The 15,000-nt window shown below is 38.2% G+C and overlaps 1 protein-coding gene across 1 annotated transcript in view; it reads right to left on the bottom strand.

Moving 5' to 3' along the window:
• LOC138003708 (prolyl endopeptidase-like) overlaps positions 1-15,000 on the bottom strand; it is a 205,340-nt gene that overhangs the window by 124,887 nt on the left and 65,453 nt on the right. Inside the window, exons 8-11 of the mRNA XM_068849914.1 lie at positions 8,525-8,574; positions 2,149-2,244; positions 1,648-1,752; positions 683-784 (exon numbers count right to left, since the gene is read on the bottom strand). Of these exons, the coding sequence (XP_068706015.1) occupies positions 683-784; positions 1,648-1,752; positions 2,149-2,244; positions 8,525-8,574 (353 nt within the window). The remainder of the gene's footprint in view (positions 1-682; positions 785-1,647; positions 1,753-2,148; positions 2,245-8,524; positions 8,575-15,000) is intronic.

Below are 15,000 nucleotides of genomic sequence, written 5' to 3'. Positions count from 1 at the left end.
GTTGCAACCTTTCTGGTTGTATGCCAAGGGTATTATTTTGTTATCCCCACCAAATGGCTGCAAGTGTGCTCTTTCACTCACTACATACATGTACCTCACTAACGTGTTTTTATGCATGCAGCAGAGTTCACTGTTCAACTTGGTATGCAACATTGTTTATAACATTAATCAGGTGTGTCAAAAAGCAAACTGCTTGCACCATGGCATGTCATTTCTCAACACTATTTATTGTCTAGCATATCGAATAAGCATCCTTGTTCATTTAACATAGTTACATGTACCTGTTTGCGCGGGGTTATGATGGGAATTACATTGCATCCTCACTAATCAAACTGGACCCCTTTTCTGCTAATTGGGATAGTTGTACCTTTCTAATTACAGTATGACTGGCTAATCAGGCAAGTCTTGGTCTGCGGTCTGAATCTGCAATCTGCAATCTGCAATCTACATGTCTCAAACAGATTTACATTAAGGATTTTATCACCTTAAATTCCTCCCTCAGAAGGAATTGGACTTGTACTTCACCTCGCCCTCTTTCAGCTAAGTGCTTGGTGCAATGCGCAATACCTGAGCTCAGTATTGTAACAGAGAAACGTTATCTGCCCACTGGCTGTTTCTATCCTTCACTCAATCAATGACCTTTGCCATTAATTTTCTTAGAAATATCACATTTGGTACATACCTCTAAATCCTTTTTCCGGCCTGAATAACCAACAATGCTACCAATATCAAGTGGAAAACACATCAGTCTTTCTCCTGACAGATTGTGAAGATAAAGAAAGTTCTGCCAAAAGATAAAAAACTCTGTTTATTGCTAATCACATCTCAAGGGACCTTGAGCAAATACAATAGGGAGTCTAACTAATGTAAATGATGCCATTCCTGATATCAAATAATAATAATGGAACTTGTATAGCGCTCATATCAAAAATTGATATAACACAGTAAAGGCAGTACCATAAACTTGATAAGTCATCTACAACATGTTTAACAAAGTCACCACTTTCCTAGTCACTGAATAGCAGCTCACATTAATTTTATATCCAGAAAGGAACTAATAATCAAGGGCAAATCGAAAGAACGTCTTGTAAACATATAAATTTCATCTAAGCTTTAGTGGAACAAATAAAGTACCTTTCAAATTTTACTTTATTGAAGAAACTTTGATTTCATTGCGACAATTAAACCGCTTGAGAATACAGGAAAAACACCTTTTCCTTCCATACTTTCTGCTCCGATTGGCAGATAGGAATGCAATGTCTACAGTGGCAAAGGAATCTTTTTTTTTTTAATGTGAACAGCTGTTTATAAGGAGAGCGTTGCATTACTACATTAAAAATGGCTGTGAGACTTACGACAACACCACCTTATATTAAGAAAAAATAGTTTTCAAAGGTGTTTAAAAAGGCAAGATCTCAATCTAGCCGTCTGGACATTCATAATATAAAGCGAGAAAATAGTGTCCTATGTGCACACCTCCTCCCCCCAAAACAAAGAATTATAGGCTATTACATGTAGTACGATGGCAACGCGAGGAAATGTTTCAAAATGTGTAGCAAACATGGATACCATGAAAAGCTATATTCTTAACTCATTAGCTTTGGCTGTTCCCAACTAGGTATGTGGCACACTGTAAATGATTCATACCTTGACATCATGAAGATAACAGAGAACCAGCAAAGTCTGCTTCACGCAGGCAGCCCATTCTAACACATCTCTCTTGTCTTCCTCAACTAAGGTCATCCAGTGTTCCTTTATTATTTTGTGGAACAGAGAAATGTAGAATTTATTTAGTGATTTCTTTAACATGAAAAGTGCAGGACTCTTCATATGTACATTTCGTGTTACTGTAACACAAAGGGACACATATACATGTGTACCGCTGGTACTTTGTTCTCAACTTTGAAATTCAAGTTTATTGTCAATATCTTGTTCACGGAGGGCTAATTCTGAAGCCTGAAGAGATGTAATCACTCTCAATTAAGTATGTCACAATTTCTTTCTTGTTACACACAATATAAACTTTACACCACAAAGTAACAACCACTTGGTCACATAATTATCCCACAAAAGAAAAACTCTGCTTCTTTTTGATACTCATGATGATTGCATTGTGTGATATAAATAACTTGCACTTTCACATCTTACCTTTGCAGGTTTCAAGAAGTCAATATTGATCAACTTGTACAATGGAGCACACAAGTTGGTTTTGAAAGTAAAAATCGTGCCTTCATTGGTTATATACTAGAAAAAAAAAAGAACATTTAAGTTTATATTATAGCCTGCACATAGAAGGCCTGAATATTGCAAGCACCTTGTATGACTGTACAAATTCACATCACAACAGCTCAAAAACACAATTTCACTTTTGAATTTAAGAACGAAATCTTTCTTTCTTCATCCAAACTACACATACAGTACCGCTTAAAACTATTGACCCTGACAGGACGCCATGACAGGACCCCATGACAGGACGCTTTTTTGCCTTTTTTTGCCTTTTTTGGTCAGGCTCTAAAGTTGTTGTAACAGTTGCAAGGCTTACGTCAGTAAACCTTGGTACTAAAAATATGGCAGGAGAATTGACTGAGTCTCTCACAGCACTTGCATTTTAGTTGATGCACAACTTTCTCTTTCAAACGGTAAAATTACTGAGTGACTGCCCTGCCCACTTCAGTTAAACATTTTGAAGAAGTTCCTTTCCCACGGTGTGAAGAGTAGCCACCTTTGCCATCAAGGAAAAACCACAACAATGGAAAGATACCTTTTCAAATTCATGAGTCCCGGGGGGAAATGGATAAAATTGCTCTTGTGCAGCAAAGAGGTTGGTTTTTGTTACTTCAAGTGCAAGAAAGGTTCCCTGCCCTAAAAAGCACCGTCGAACACAACATTTATCAAGAATTTGAACTACAGTGTTTACAAGCGAAAGTGGGGCGGGGCAGTGACTAAGCAAAGGTGGCCCAAACTCTGTGTTGTGTTTTGAATTTAGAGAACTTGTATGGTGAGTTTTAGTTGATACAAATCAGAAGGCTAATAGTAAAAGAAATGAGCACTAATGATGCACTACTTGTCTGTTGTCTCTTTGTGATCGTGGTTTGGCAATTTGTGTTTTGAGTTTAGTGAACTTACGTCCCGAGTCTTAGTCTATACAAATGAAATGGTGCTTAATAAAAAAAATATGCACTAATGTTGCACTTACTTGTCTGTTGTCTCTGTGATCGTTCTTTGGTAATTTGTTGTCATTCTGTCCTCTATTTCAAGAGCCGTCCTCAACCAAAGACCTATCTCTAAAAGTGAGAGAAGCTAGGAAAAGCTCACCAGTCGATTGGCCAAGCAAACTGAGAAATTGAGTCAAAAAATGTTGCCAAAATCCTTCAATCTGCCTCAAATCCGGCCAACGATATGTTGGAAGATTCGATCAAACATTCAAGGAAATAGTGTCGCTATCCACTCTGCGAAGGAAAATTCGCCACAAAATTTCAACTTCGCCATCTGTCAACATTCTTGTGACAATCAGTTGTGCACTCTTTTCAGGTGGTGACAAGTCAGCCCTCCCTTTACAGTACAAATCTTTCGCTCCACCGCTTACTGGACTTGAGGAGCGTCAGGTTCCATCCAAGGAATTTTGTCAAGTCCGGGGAGGGGTGGAGGGAAAGATTTGTACTAAGGGAACAGTCACTTGTCACCAACTGACCGTTTCGGTGCACGGTTGATCGTTACAAGAATGTTGACAGATAGCGAAGTTGAAATTTTGCGGCAAATTGTTCTTCACAGATTGGATAGAGAGACTATTTCCCTGAATAGATGCTTGATAGAATCTTCGCAAATGTCGCTGGCCGAATTTGAGGTGGATTGAAGGATTTTGGCTACATTCTTTGGCTCGATTTCTTGGTTCGCTGGGCCGATCGACTGGTGAGTGTTTCCTACCTTCTCTCTCTCTTAGAAATAGGTCTTCGGTTAAGGATATCTCGCAAAATAGAGGACACAATGGCACCAAATTACCAAAAAACGATCACAGAGACAACAGACAATCAAGTGCAACATTAGGTGCTTATTTTTTTATTAAGCCATTTAATTTGTATCGACTAAAACTCGCCACGCAAGTTCTCTAAATTCAAAACACAACACAGAGCTTGGGCCACCTGTGGACTCAATAATGCGGGTCCATTCCACAGATTGGTGATTTTCGTAGTAAAATTTGCCGGGGAACCAAAGCTGCAAAGAGTTTTACTGGACTAGAGACAGCAGCTGGTATCTTTGAGCAGTTCAAAAATTTGAGTGCCCTAGAAAACACAAGACTATCAACTTTTTGCTGATCCTTATTATAAATAAAGGGGTTTGGGGGATACTAGACACTTGTCGACTTTCACCCCTGTTGACACATGTCACGCTACAGCAAGAAAAACGCAATATGACCAATGGATATTCAGTGGAAGTTAACCACCAATTTTTACTGCAATTGCAATGCACATTGCAGCCAACAAGGGAATTAATATGAGTAAAAATTTTGTAATTAATTATATCTATAGAGAAATTATGAAAATTTGCAATGAAACATCTCTGTATATTTTTGAAAATATTTTGATTTGTAATATAACAGATCCAAATTTCGTCGTTAAATAACCTCGAATAATTATTCGCTTTGTACATATATGCATATAAGAGAATCAGTGACCTCGCGATTAATTAACTGCGAAATGTTCGTCTGAAAATATGAAGGAATTGGTGATTTCGCGATTAATTAACTGCAAAATATTCGTCTTAACATATGAAGGAATCAGTGACTTCGCGATTAATTAACTGCGAAATGTTCGTCTGAATATATGACGGAATCAGTGATTTCGCAATATAATTAACTGCGAAATGTTCGTCTGAATATATGAAGGAATCGGTGATTTCGCAATATAATTAACTGCAAAATGTTCGTCTGAATATATGAAGGAATCGGTGATTTCGCGATTAATTAACTGCGAAATGTTCGTCTGAATATATTAGGGAATCAGTGATTTCACGATTAATTAACTGCGAAATGTTCGTCTGAATATATATGAAGGAATCAGTGACTTCGCGATTAATTAACTGCGAAATGTTCGTCTGAATATATATGAAGGAATCAGTGACTTCGCGATTAATTAACTGTGAAATGTTCGTCTGAATATATTAGGGAATCAGTGACTTCGCGATTAATTAACTGCGAAATATTCGTCTGAATATATGAAGGATAATGGGGCACTGTACCAAAAGAGTTAAATCATGGGAGTGACAACTCTAACAAACGTTGTTTGAGCAACACCATGTGGAACTTCGAGTCCTCCCGGCAATTTTGAAGATCCTTCCGAGTGTTTTGGTGACATTCTTGTAAAATGTCAAAACTTTGCTCTTTTTTTCTGCAGTATCCCAGAACTATGTCATATTTCCCATCAAAAAACCCAAGTCTTCTCGATTCTTTTGTTTTTTTACCGAAACAGGCCTTGTTAGAGTTGTCACGCCCTATTGTAACCTCCTTTTTTAGTTCATCAATTTGTCAAATTTTGCTCAAACGATAGGCAGACTCGCCTTAGCGTAGAGATACCAAGGCTCTGCCGGCACTGTTATTGCAACTGCTACATGTCGTATTTACTTTTTCAAACAAGCTTTAACATTGTTTGTTCCCTTATCGCTAATGGTATCCCTAAGTTCTCTCTCTAAAGTACTTCACCCTTGCACACACTAAGATTAACATTAACTGAGTAGAAGCTTGATCGTCCACTTAAATTAGATACTAAATCTGCAGCCTTTTTGGATTTACCGATCGTGGAAATACCGAGAATTCTAGACACATTGTATAAGCATACCAACGCGACAACTCAAACGAATAGTGAACTTCAAACGAAAACTTTGTAAGAATAGCTTAATTACAACTCATGGAAGATGCAGCCGAGGTGAGCAGAAATTCTCAAACATCCTACAGTGAGAAATAGGAAAAACATGAACATTTCGCATTCAGAATTAATCGCGAAGTCACTGATGCCCTCATATATTCAGACGAATATTTTGCATTTAATTAATGGCGAAGTCACTGATGCCCTTATATATTGAGACGAATATTTTGCAGTTAATTAATTGCGAAGTGCCTGATTTCCTAATAGACCTTATATATGTAGACGAACATTTCGCGGTTAATAAATCGCTAAATCATTGATTTTCTTATATGTGAAGATGTGCATTTCGCAGTTAATTAATCGCGAAGTCACTGTTGCCCTCATATATTTAGACGAAAATTTCGCATTTAATTAATCGCGAAATCACTGATGCCCTCACATATTCAGACGAATATTTAATTTTGCAGTTAATTAATCGTGAAGTCACTGATTTCCTTATATATGTAGACGAACATTTCGCAGTTAATTAATCGCGAAATCATTGATTTCCTTGTATGTGAAGATTTACATTTCGCAGTTAATTAATCGCGAAGTCAGTGTTGCCCTCGTATATTCAGACGAACATTTCGCAGTTAATTAATCGCGAAGTCACTGTTGCCCTTGTATATTCAGACGAATATTTTGCAGTTAATTAATCGCGAAGTCACTGATTTCCTTATATATGTAGACGAACATTTCGCAGTTAATTAATCGCGAAGTCATTGATTCCTTCATATATTCAGTCGAACATTTCGCAGTTAATTAATCGCGAAGTCACTGATACCCTTGTATATTGAGACGAACATTTTGCAGTGAATTAATCATGAAGTCCCTCATTTCCTTATATATGTAGAAGAACATTTCGCAGTTAATTAATCGCGAAGTCATTGATTGCCTCATATATGAAGATGTACATTTCGCATTTAATTAATTGCGAAGTCACTGATTCATATATATATGTAGACGAACATTTCGCAGTTAACTAACTGAAAAGTCTTTCGCTTCTGTAATCTATGTAGAGAGGCATTTTTGCTAAATTTCATTTGTCTCTACAGAGTGACATACATGCAAACTTTGCAATTGTAAAATCTCTCAGCCAACAACGATCTTTCATAACTGATAAAACAACAACTATGTCAATACGCGCACGTGAATGGTCTTATATATGCATAGTAGTTGCATTTTACTGGTATATATTTTGGTTCATGAAATGATAAACACAATGTGACTTTTGCCAATGGAATAGCGTGGTTTGATCAAACTATTTTTGTTCTCAATAACACTAATACCCTGTTTGTCAGCAATCAACTACTGTAGTTGTGTTTCTACAATGTATGTGGAAGCATTGTTAATTGGGTAATTGTGAAGAAGAGCTCCCCAAAAAACCTGTCGGCCGACAGTCTACCGACAGCTAACCAACAGGTTACCAACAGCTTAATTTGTGCCAACAGGTTTTTTGGGGAGCTCTTCTCCACAATTACCATTAATTGTTGCATCAAGGTCTTAATTTTGACACAAGAAAGTGGAAGGTGTTAGAATCCGATAAATGTATCATACAAAATGTGTATTGGAAGTCAATTTGTGCAATCAAATGACACACAAGGGAAATAAGAACACAATGAATGCTAATTTCCATTCCATGGGAATTTCGAAAAATTTAGGCTGAAATTCTATCGAACAGGACAACCTTTTGTGCTGGAAAAGATTTCCGAAAATATCTCTTTTATTTTCTTAGAAAGGTCATAAAATTAGCAAACTACATGTACCTGTATTCTTGATTTAAAAAAATGGCATGAAAATGCAAACAAATCGAAACTGATCAATGTAACTTATCAATAACCCACAATCGTTGTGAATGTTCCCGAATGATGGTACAGTATATGACAACTGTACTCCAACTAATGACTCAGTCTCAAAAAATACTAAGAAGTGTTTAAAAGCTTGCCCATATTTGAATAAAAATGGAGTTATTTCACTACACTGTAGGCAAGGCACAACTTACACCATTGTTTAATTCTTTCATCCATTTTCTGGGAAAAAAAACGCTTTGGAATTGGGGTAAAAATTAACAGCATTTGAATATCCTTGCATGTTGGTATTTTTAGTTTGTTCAAAAATACTGCTCTTTCCCTCAGTTGTTAATTCCAGGGCAAACTAACCACGGCAAAACCATACATGTACCTCCGTTTTCCTGCGTGGAAAAAACTGCTCGAATGAGGTGATGTTCGTTCACTCCCTGTGGCATTAATGGGGTGTTGCCTCGTCCCGAGGGGAGCGGAGTTTCAGCCGGTACTATACAACCTAATATTTATTGTACTATGTTGAAATTTCAATTGTGGCACTCAGCTGTTTAAACACTTTTAGAGTTGAAGTAATCAATATACATTTCTATTGCTACTATGCACTTATTTTAATTCAGAGTACTTCAAGATTTCCAAATATTCTTTCAACAAGTACATGTACTACCACAGTAAAGCTCTATTCAATGTATCTCAGCAGGAAAGAATTAAGAAACTATTAATCGACACATAACACAGATAGAACATTCATTACACAAGAAACTTTATAGACAACAGTTACCATTCAGTGGAGAAAACAACAACAACAACATTAGTCAGTGGAATTACCTCATATTCAGCATCAAAATTATCCACCACCTTTTCATAAGAAAGCCCATCTAAAACATCAATGCAACAATAATTAAAACGATAATTACGACTACTTTAAAGCAGTTAAATTTTAAGGGGAAGTGCATGTAGCTGAGTAGTCAGAGCACAGCTATTAGTGCAATCTGGAGTTCCTGAGTGCAAGTTCTGCTCTGACCAATAGTTGTTCTAAACAGAAGATGCCAACTGGTTTGCTTCCCGCCAGTAGGGATCCTAAGAAACTTGTCTTTATTTGCATCTATAGTTTCAATGGCCCTGAAAACCTGCTAAAGGAAGAGGTGGATTTTGCAATAATAATCTTTTTCATTGTTTATATTTATATTTTGATTATGACAATGCCATGGCTCATAATTGACCCAAAGCTCTTCTCCATAATTTTCTTAAAGATCAATTGCATGGGGAAGCCATTGAAAAAGATAAGGAGAGTGGTGGAGCGAGAGTATCCAGGAGGTTTTAAGAGACAAGATTTAGTCGGCTACAAAGAGGAGGGATGAATCTGGTTCAAATAAAGACATGGATTGCCCGCTACCATCAGGCAAAGAAAAGAGCGAAAAGGGATAGGCAGTGAAAACCTCTACTTGGGCAGAATTGCTTCAGGAACGAAGAATTGTATTGAATAGCAAAGACCAACAAAACTGAAAAAGAAACAGGCTACAAACCACTTGTCACACATCTGACAGATTAATGACAAAGAAGGCAACCAACCAATACGAGAGGACATTTTAAAGAATGAAAAACATTGTGGGGAATTAAACCACAGGGTAATCTATGAAGATGGTGTTCCTAATGATTGTGTTGTTAATAATATTGAAAGGATTGAATTGGAGAAGGCACTGAAGAAGATGACAGATGAAAACAAAGTGGGACAAGATAACATTTTGGTGGAAGTATGGCAGTGTTTGTGAGATGTACAAATAGATATGCCGTGGGACCTAGTGCAGAAAGTCTTTGCACAGGAGGAGATACATGAAGAGTGGGAGGATAGTACTGCCATACCCATCTACAAAGAGAAAGTGGACTTCCAGGACTGTAGTAATTACAGAGGATAAGGCCCACGCCGCAAGTACTGAAGATATGGGAAAAAGTCATTGAGGCAAGAATAAAAAGTACAACAGTTTGAAAAACTGGTGAAACAGTCTCATTAAAAAACACCTTTTGTAGCTTCCAATACCTGACTGATCCAGAATTCCAACCTTTTCCACCTCCCCCTCCCTCTCCCCCTTTCACTGTCGACTAGTTTTTTGTTTTGTTTATTTCTGCATTGCTAGCAAAATTGATAATGCAGTAGGACTTTTCACAGGCTCTTACATGAAGTGTAATTTGTAGCTTGTGACCGGGTAACTTCATAATGCCCCAAGAAGGTGGAGTGTCTTCATTCATTCTACAAACCGTTGCCTGATTCCTATAATTTTGCCATACTTCCTCTGGGTGGGCAGAAAACGAAGACCTGGAAAATGAACACCAAAGACCTGGAAAACTGAAACCCCAGAAAAAATAACATACCAAACAGCAAATAACAAAACACATCATTCATGTTATTTAAAACGATAAATAAGCTATCTCTTGTGAATTACGGTAGGGTCTTCGTTTTCCACACACCCAGGTTGGTATGTGGAAAACAAAGACCAAAGACAAAGACCTCCACAAAAATATACAATGATGAATGGAGAGTAGCGAAACACAACATCCCTAATGTTTTCTGTGGCCGACGAGTCATTTCAGGCAAATTCCTGTAGAGCCTTCATTTTCCACTACAAAGAAGACCTTGCAGTAATTTTGTGGGAGGCGTGGTGGCCTCATGGTTAGTTAGTTTGATTCGGGTCTGGCCGGGGAAATTGTGTTGTGTTCTTGGGCAAGACACTTTACTCTCACGGTGCCTCTGTCCACCCAGGTGTATAAATGGGTACCGGCTAATTTAATGCTGGGGGTAACCCTGCAATGGACTGGCATCCCATCCAGGGGAGAGTAGAAATACTCCAAGTCGCTTCATGCTACAGAAACCAGAGTTAAGCGCCGGCCTGATGGGCCTTCTAGGCTCGTAGCAGACTTTACCTATCTACCTGCAGTAATTTTCCTGAAATGACTTGTCTGCCACAGAAAACACTGGGGATGTTGTGTTTGGCTACTCTCCATTGCTCATTTTATATTTTTGTGGGGTCTTCGTTTTCATCTATGACCCTACCGTAATTCACGAGAGAAAGCTCATCGATTGTTTTAAAGAAAATGAATGATGTCTTTTGTTATTTGCTGTTTGGTATGTTATTTTTTCTAGGGGTCTTCGTTTTCCAGGTCTTCGTTTTCCGCACACCCTACTTAATTCTTCTGCGAATATACAACATACAGTAGAGACAAACGTATCAGCCAATTTGCACCACAACATTTGTTTTTTCACCACTGTAGGTATTTGTATTCTAATAAGGTGTAGAGTGCAGAAAAGAATGTGTTTCAATTGTGGAATTAGAAGCTTATGGTTTGTGATGTAAAGGAAATTTTGCATTTTTGATTGCTGAAAACAGGATGGTTTGTAGCTTAAAAATCAGTCCCGAAACTAAGGTGTTGGTGCGATTTTTACATCTCAAAGGTGTAACATTTCCAGTGCGTTGGTTTACCGTTCTCTGAAAGGGACAAATCCTCTGAAGAATGGCTCTTAGGGGAGGCCCAAATAATAACTGTGTGACTTCAATGCATTTCAGGGGAAACTACAAAAACTGTGCAAGGAAGGACGCAATTAATATTTTCTCTTCAACACATACACCAGACAAAATGACAACAGTCTTACCACCTCAACTGTTTCCACAGCAACAATACTGTGCATAAGAGACACTTCTGAAACTACCGCACACATACTACAATCTTACAACATATGCGTTGCAAAGATGACCCCAAGACAAGGAGCAGTATGCAAGATCACATGCTGGGATTGCCAGGCCACTTACATTGGTGAAACCAGCAGGAACCTTAACACACGACTTACAGAATACAAACGAGCCACTAAGAATGGCGATTTCAAAAACAATGTTGCCGAAACACCATCCAAAAACAAAACACGCTATCGACTGGGACTCTGCTATGTGGGTAACCTACCGTACAAACTATTACCAGTGCCTTACACTTGAAAGCTCTAGGTATACAAACAACATTACCTCTACCTGCAGAAATTGCACCGTTTCATCTACTAGTAAGTGTGTTTTCAACCTAACTCACAGAAAGCACGCAAACCCTCCCAAAATCCAGTTTATCGCTGGCCATTTTCCATTCACAGCAGATCAGAGAGTTAGGCCTTTTTTTCGAAACACCATATTAAATGCCAAGGATGTACGCCTTCCCATACCAATGAATATGCAAAGTGACCATTTACTTTAGAATGAAAACCAACTCAGACTGAAAAATTAGTAAGACTATAGTATAAAAAAAATTTACACCTTTTCTAGCTTTCCATACCGGTGGGATCTAGAATTCCAAGAGAGTGGGTAGGTCGACGAACATCTATAAGTGCAGATAAGTAATCCAGTGCTAGACCATTCAAGGACTTGTATACCGTTAACAAAATCTTAAATTTAATTCTACACTCGATGGGTAACCAGTGTAGATTACGTAGTGCATCAGATATATGTTCATATTTCTTAATTCCTGTAATCAGTCGTGCAGCAGAGTTCATTGTTCTCTGTAATTTGTCCAGGTCAGAACGGGTAGCTTCATATACGTGTAGCAGACTGTTGGCGTAGTCTAAGCAAGATAACACTAGTGCATGGACCAGTTTAGACTTTCTTGAGAGACATACTTTCTTCTACGACCAATGGATTTTATAGATAGCAAAATTTTTTTAGAAGTGTCATTGATATGGAGTGTCATGTTCATATGTTTTTCTAGAATCACTCCAAGCTCTCGTACTTGTTCAGATGGTTTTATGGTAATATCACCAGATATCAGGAACTGGAGAGGAGGACTATGATTTTTGATGAAGCGTGAAGTAAGATGCATTACTTCAGTCTTTGTTGGGTTACATAGAAGAAAGTTGTCTGTATTCCATTTGATGATATCTTCTACACAGCTGCTAAGTCTATCCAGTTCTGATGACGGCTTTTTTGGGTTGACGGCTATGTATAGTTGTGTATCGTCGGCATAAAACATACAATCCAAGCCATGTCTAGAGATGACATCTTGTAAAGGAGCCATATACAATGGAAACAGAAGTGGCCCGAGTATCGACCCCTGCGGCACACCAAATTCCAGTTGCCTCAAGGAAGATGCAACTTCACCGATGACAACTTTTTGCGAGCCCTTAGTAAGATACGATTGAAACCATTGTAGTACACTTCCAGTAAAACCAAAATAGGACTTCAGACGAGACAGCAGAATTTGATGATCAAGAGTGTCAAACGCCGCCAAGAGGTCAAGTAAAACAAGTATCACATCAGAGTAGTCATCAATAGCTCTTAAGATATCATTAGTGACTTTAATCATAGCCGTTTCAGTGGAGTGGTACTGACAGTAAGCTGATTGTAGTGTAGGGAACAGCTTAGCATCTCGTAGGTAAGCATGTACTTGGCTTGCAACGATTTTTTCAATCACTTTGCTTACGAAGGCTATATTAGCTATAGGTCGATAGTTTGATTTTAATTTTTTGTCCAGATCATTCTTTTTAAGCTTTGGTTTGACCTGCGAGATCTTCGGCTGAGTCGGGAGTGTACCGCTAGACAGAGATGACATTATTATAGATTGTATAGCAGGTAGTAGTAAATTAAGATAGTTCTTAACCACATGAGTCGGTATATGTTCCAGAGAACATGTTTTCGATGGCATGGACCTGATGACTTTCTCAGTTGCATTGCTGTCAGGTAAGTTGAACTCACTGAGTTGAGTTAACGGCAAGCTTGCAGACATGGTATCTTTCGTTTGACAAGCTGGATGTAGCTTTTCGATTTGCGTATACCTCGGATCTTGTTGATGAAGTTCATATTAAATTCATTAGCGAGAATTTCTCGGGAGTTATGTGTTGGTAGTATGTTTTTGCTGGTCTTGAACAGGTTGTTAACAATCGATCTTATTTTTGTAATATGATGTTTTGCAGTTCTCTAGCAATCTGTTGTAGCGTTCACATGCCTCGATGTACATCTGTTTGTTAACTGTAAGTTTCGTCTTTCTGAATTTCTGCTCAGCTCTACATTTCTCTCTCTTGGCTTCACGTAGGTCTTCGTTGTACCAAGGGGCCCATGGACGAAGGTTTACCACTCTAGTTTGAACAGGAGCAAGCTTGTCGTCGATGTCCGTTTTAACAGAGAGATCTTGATTAGCTAACAACTCTTTTAGGGTGGCTATAAGTACATCGCTGTTAAGTTGCTTGGTAGATCTGATTGTGAGGGGTATTTTAGAGAGTGGTGGTCGTGGACAGTTCAGTTTACATGTCACTACTTGATGGTCAGAAAAGACGTCATTGAGTATGCGTACATCGGTGACCAAGTTGCTGTTGTGTTGTGTTATAATTAGATCTTATGTATGGCCTTTCCGGTGAGTAGAACCCAATACATGTTGAGATAAATTAGCAGAGTCAAGTATGTCCATGAATTTAATGGTATTACAGTTTGTGGTGTTATCAAGATGAAAATTGAAGTCACCGGCAATGAGTAGTGGCTGTTCGTGCTGCGACAGTTCCAATAAATCGTGGAATTCAGTAAAGAACATAGATACATGTATTGTTAGTTTATTTTTCTTCGATGGTGGGGGCCTGTAGATAACTATAAGGCGCGTGTTGAGTTTGCCTTACACAACATTTAGTTTGATGCGCTCGAATGATTTGAAAACATTGTCCGAATTCATTGTGATGCTAAGTTGATGCTAAGTTGTTTTGAGTAAAACACACCGACACCACCGCCTTTGCCACTTTCCCTTGGGACATGCACGAATGAATAGGTCTTGAGCGTATTTAAAATTTCGGTAATGCTGCTGTCGTCGGTAGTTTTACCAATCCAACTTTCAGTGATTGCGAGGATTTCCTTTTTATTAGATTGTATAATATCACACACTCTGGCCGCTTTCTTTGCGATTGACTAAGCATTCCTGACGGCAAATCGTAATTTCATTTCTTTTCTTTTTGTCGACAGATTTCAATTTGCTTAAGATTATTTACATTTCTTGAATTTGATGTATAATGAAGATTATTCCATTTTGTATGGTGGGCGTTGTGCGATGATCGTTCACTCGTGTCAACCAAATTGGAGAAACTAGCGCGACGGCTAGTATAGTGTTGAGAATTAACTTTTGTGCGTCGAATTATTCTCACAGGAATAATGTTCTTGTGTTTAACGACATCAGTATTCATGATCGCCGAAGTTGAAGATTCTGCATGGTGACATCTCTGAATATTACTGTAAGCGTTGATAAATAAATCCAGTAGGTCTGGTTGTTGATTAATATATAAGGAATTAACATTTTTGTAG

The sequence above is a fragment of the Montipora foliosa genome, chromosome 5 (assembly GCF_036669935.1).
Source record: "Montipora foliosa isolate CH-2021 chromosome 5, ASM3666993v2, whole genome shotgun sequence".
Taxonomy (NCBI): Eukaryota; Metazoa; Cnidaria; class Anthozoa; order Scleractinia; family Acroporidae; genus Montipora; species Montipora foliosa.
Note: the sequence above shows the minus strand (reverse complement) of the source record. Positions and strands in the feature narration are given on the sequence as shown.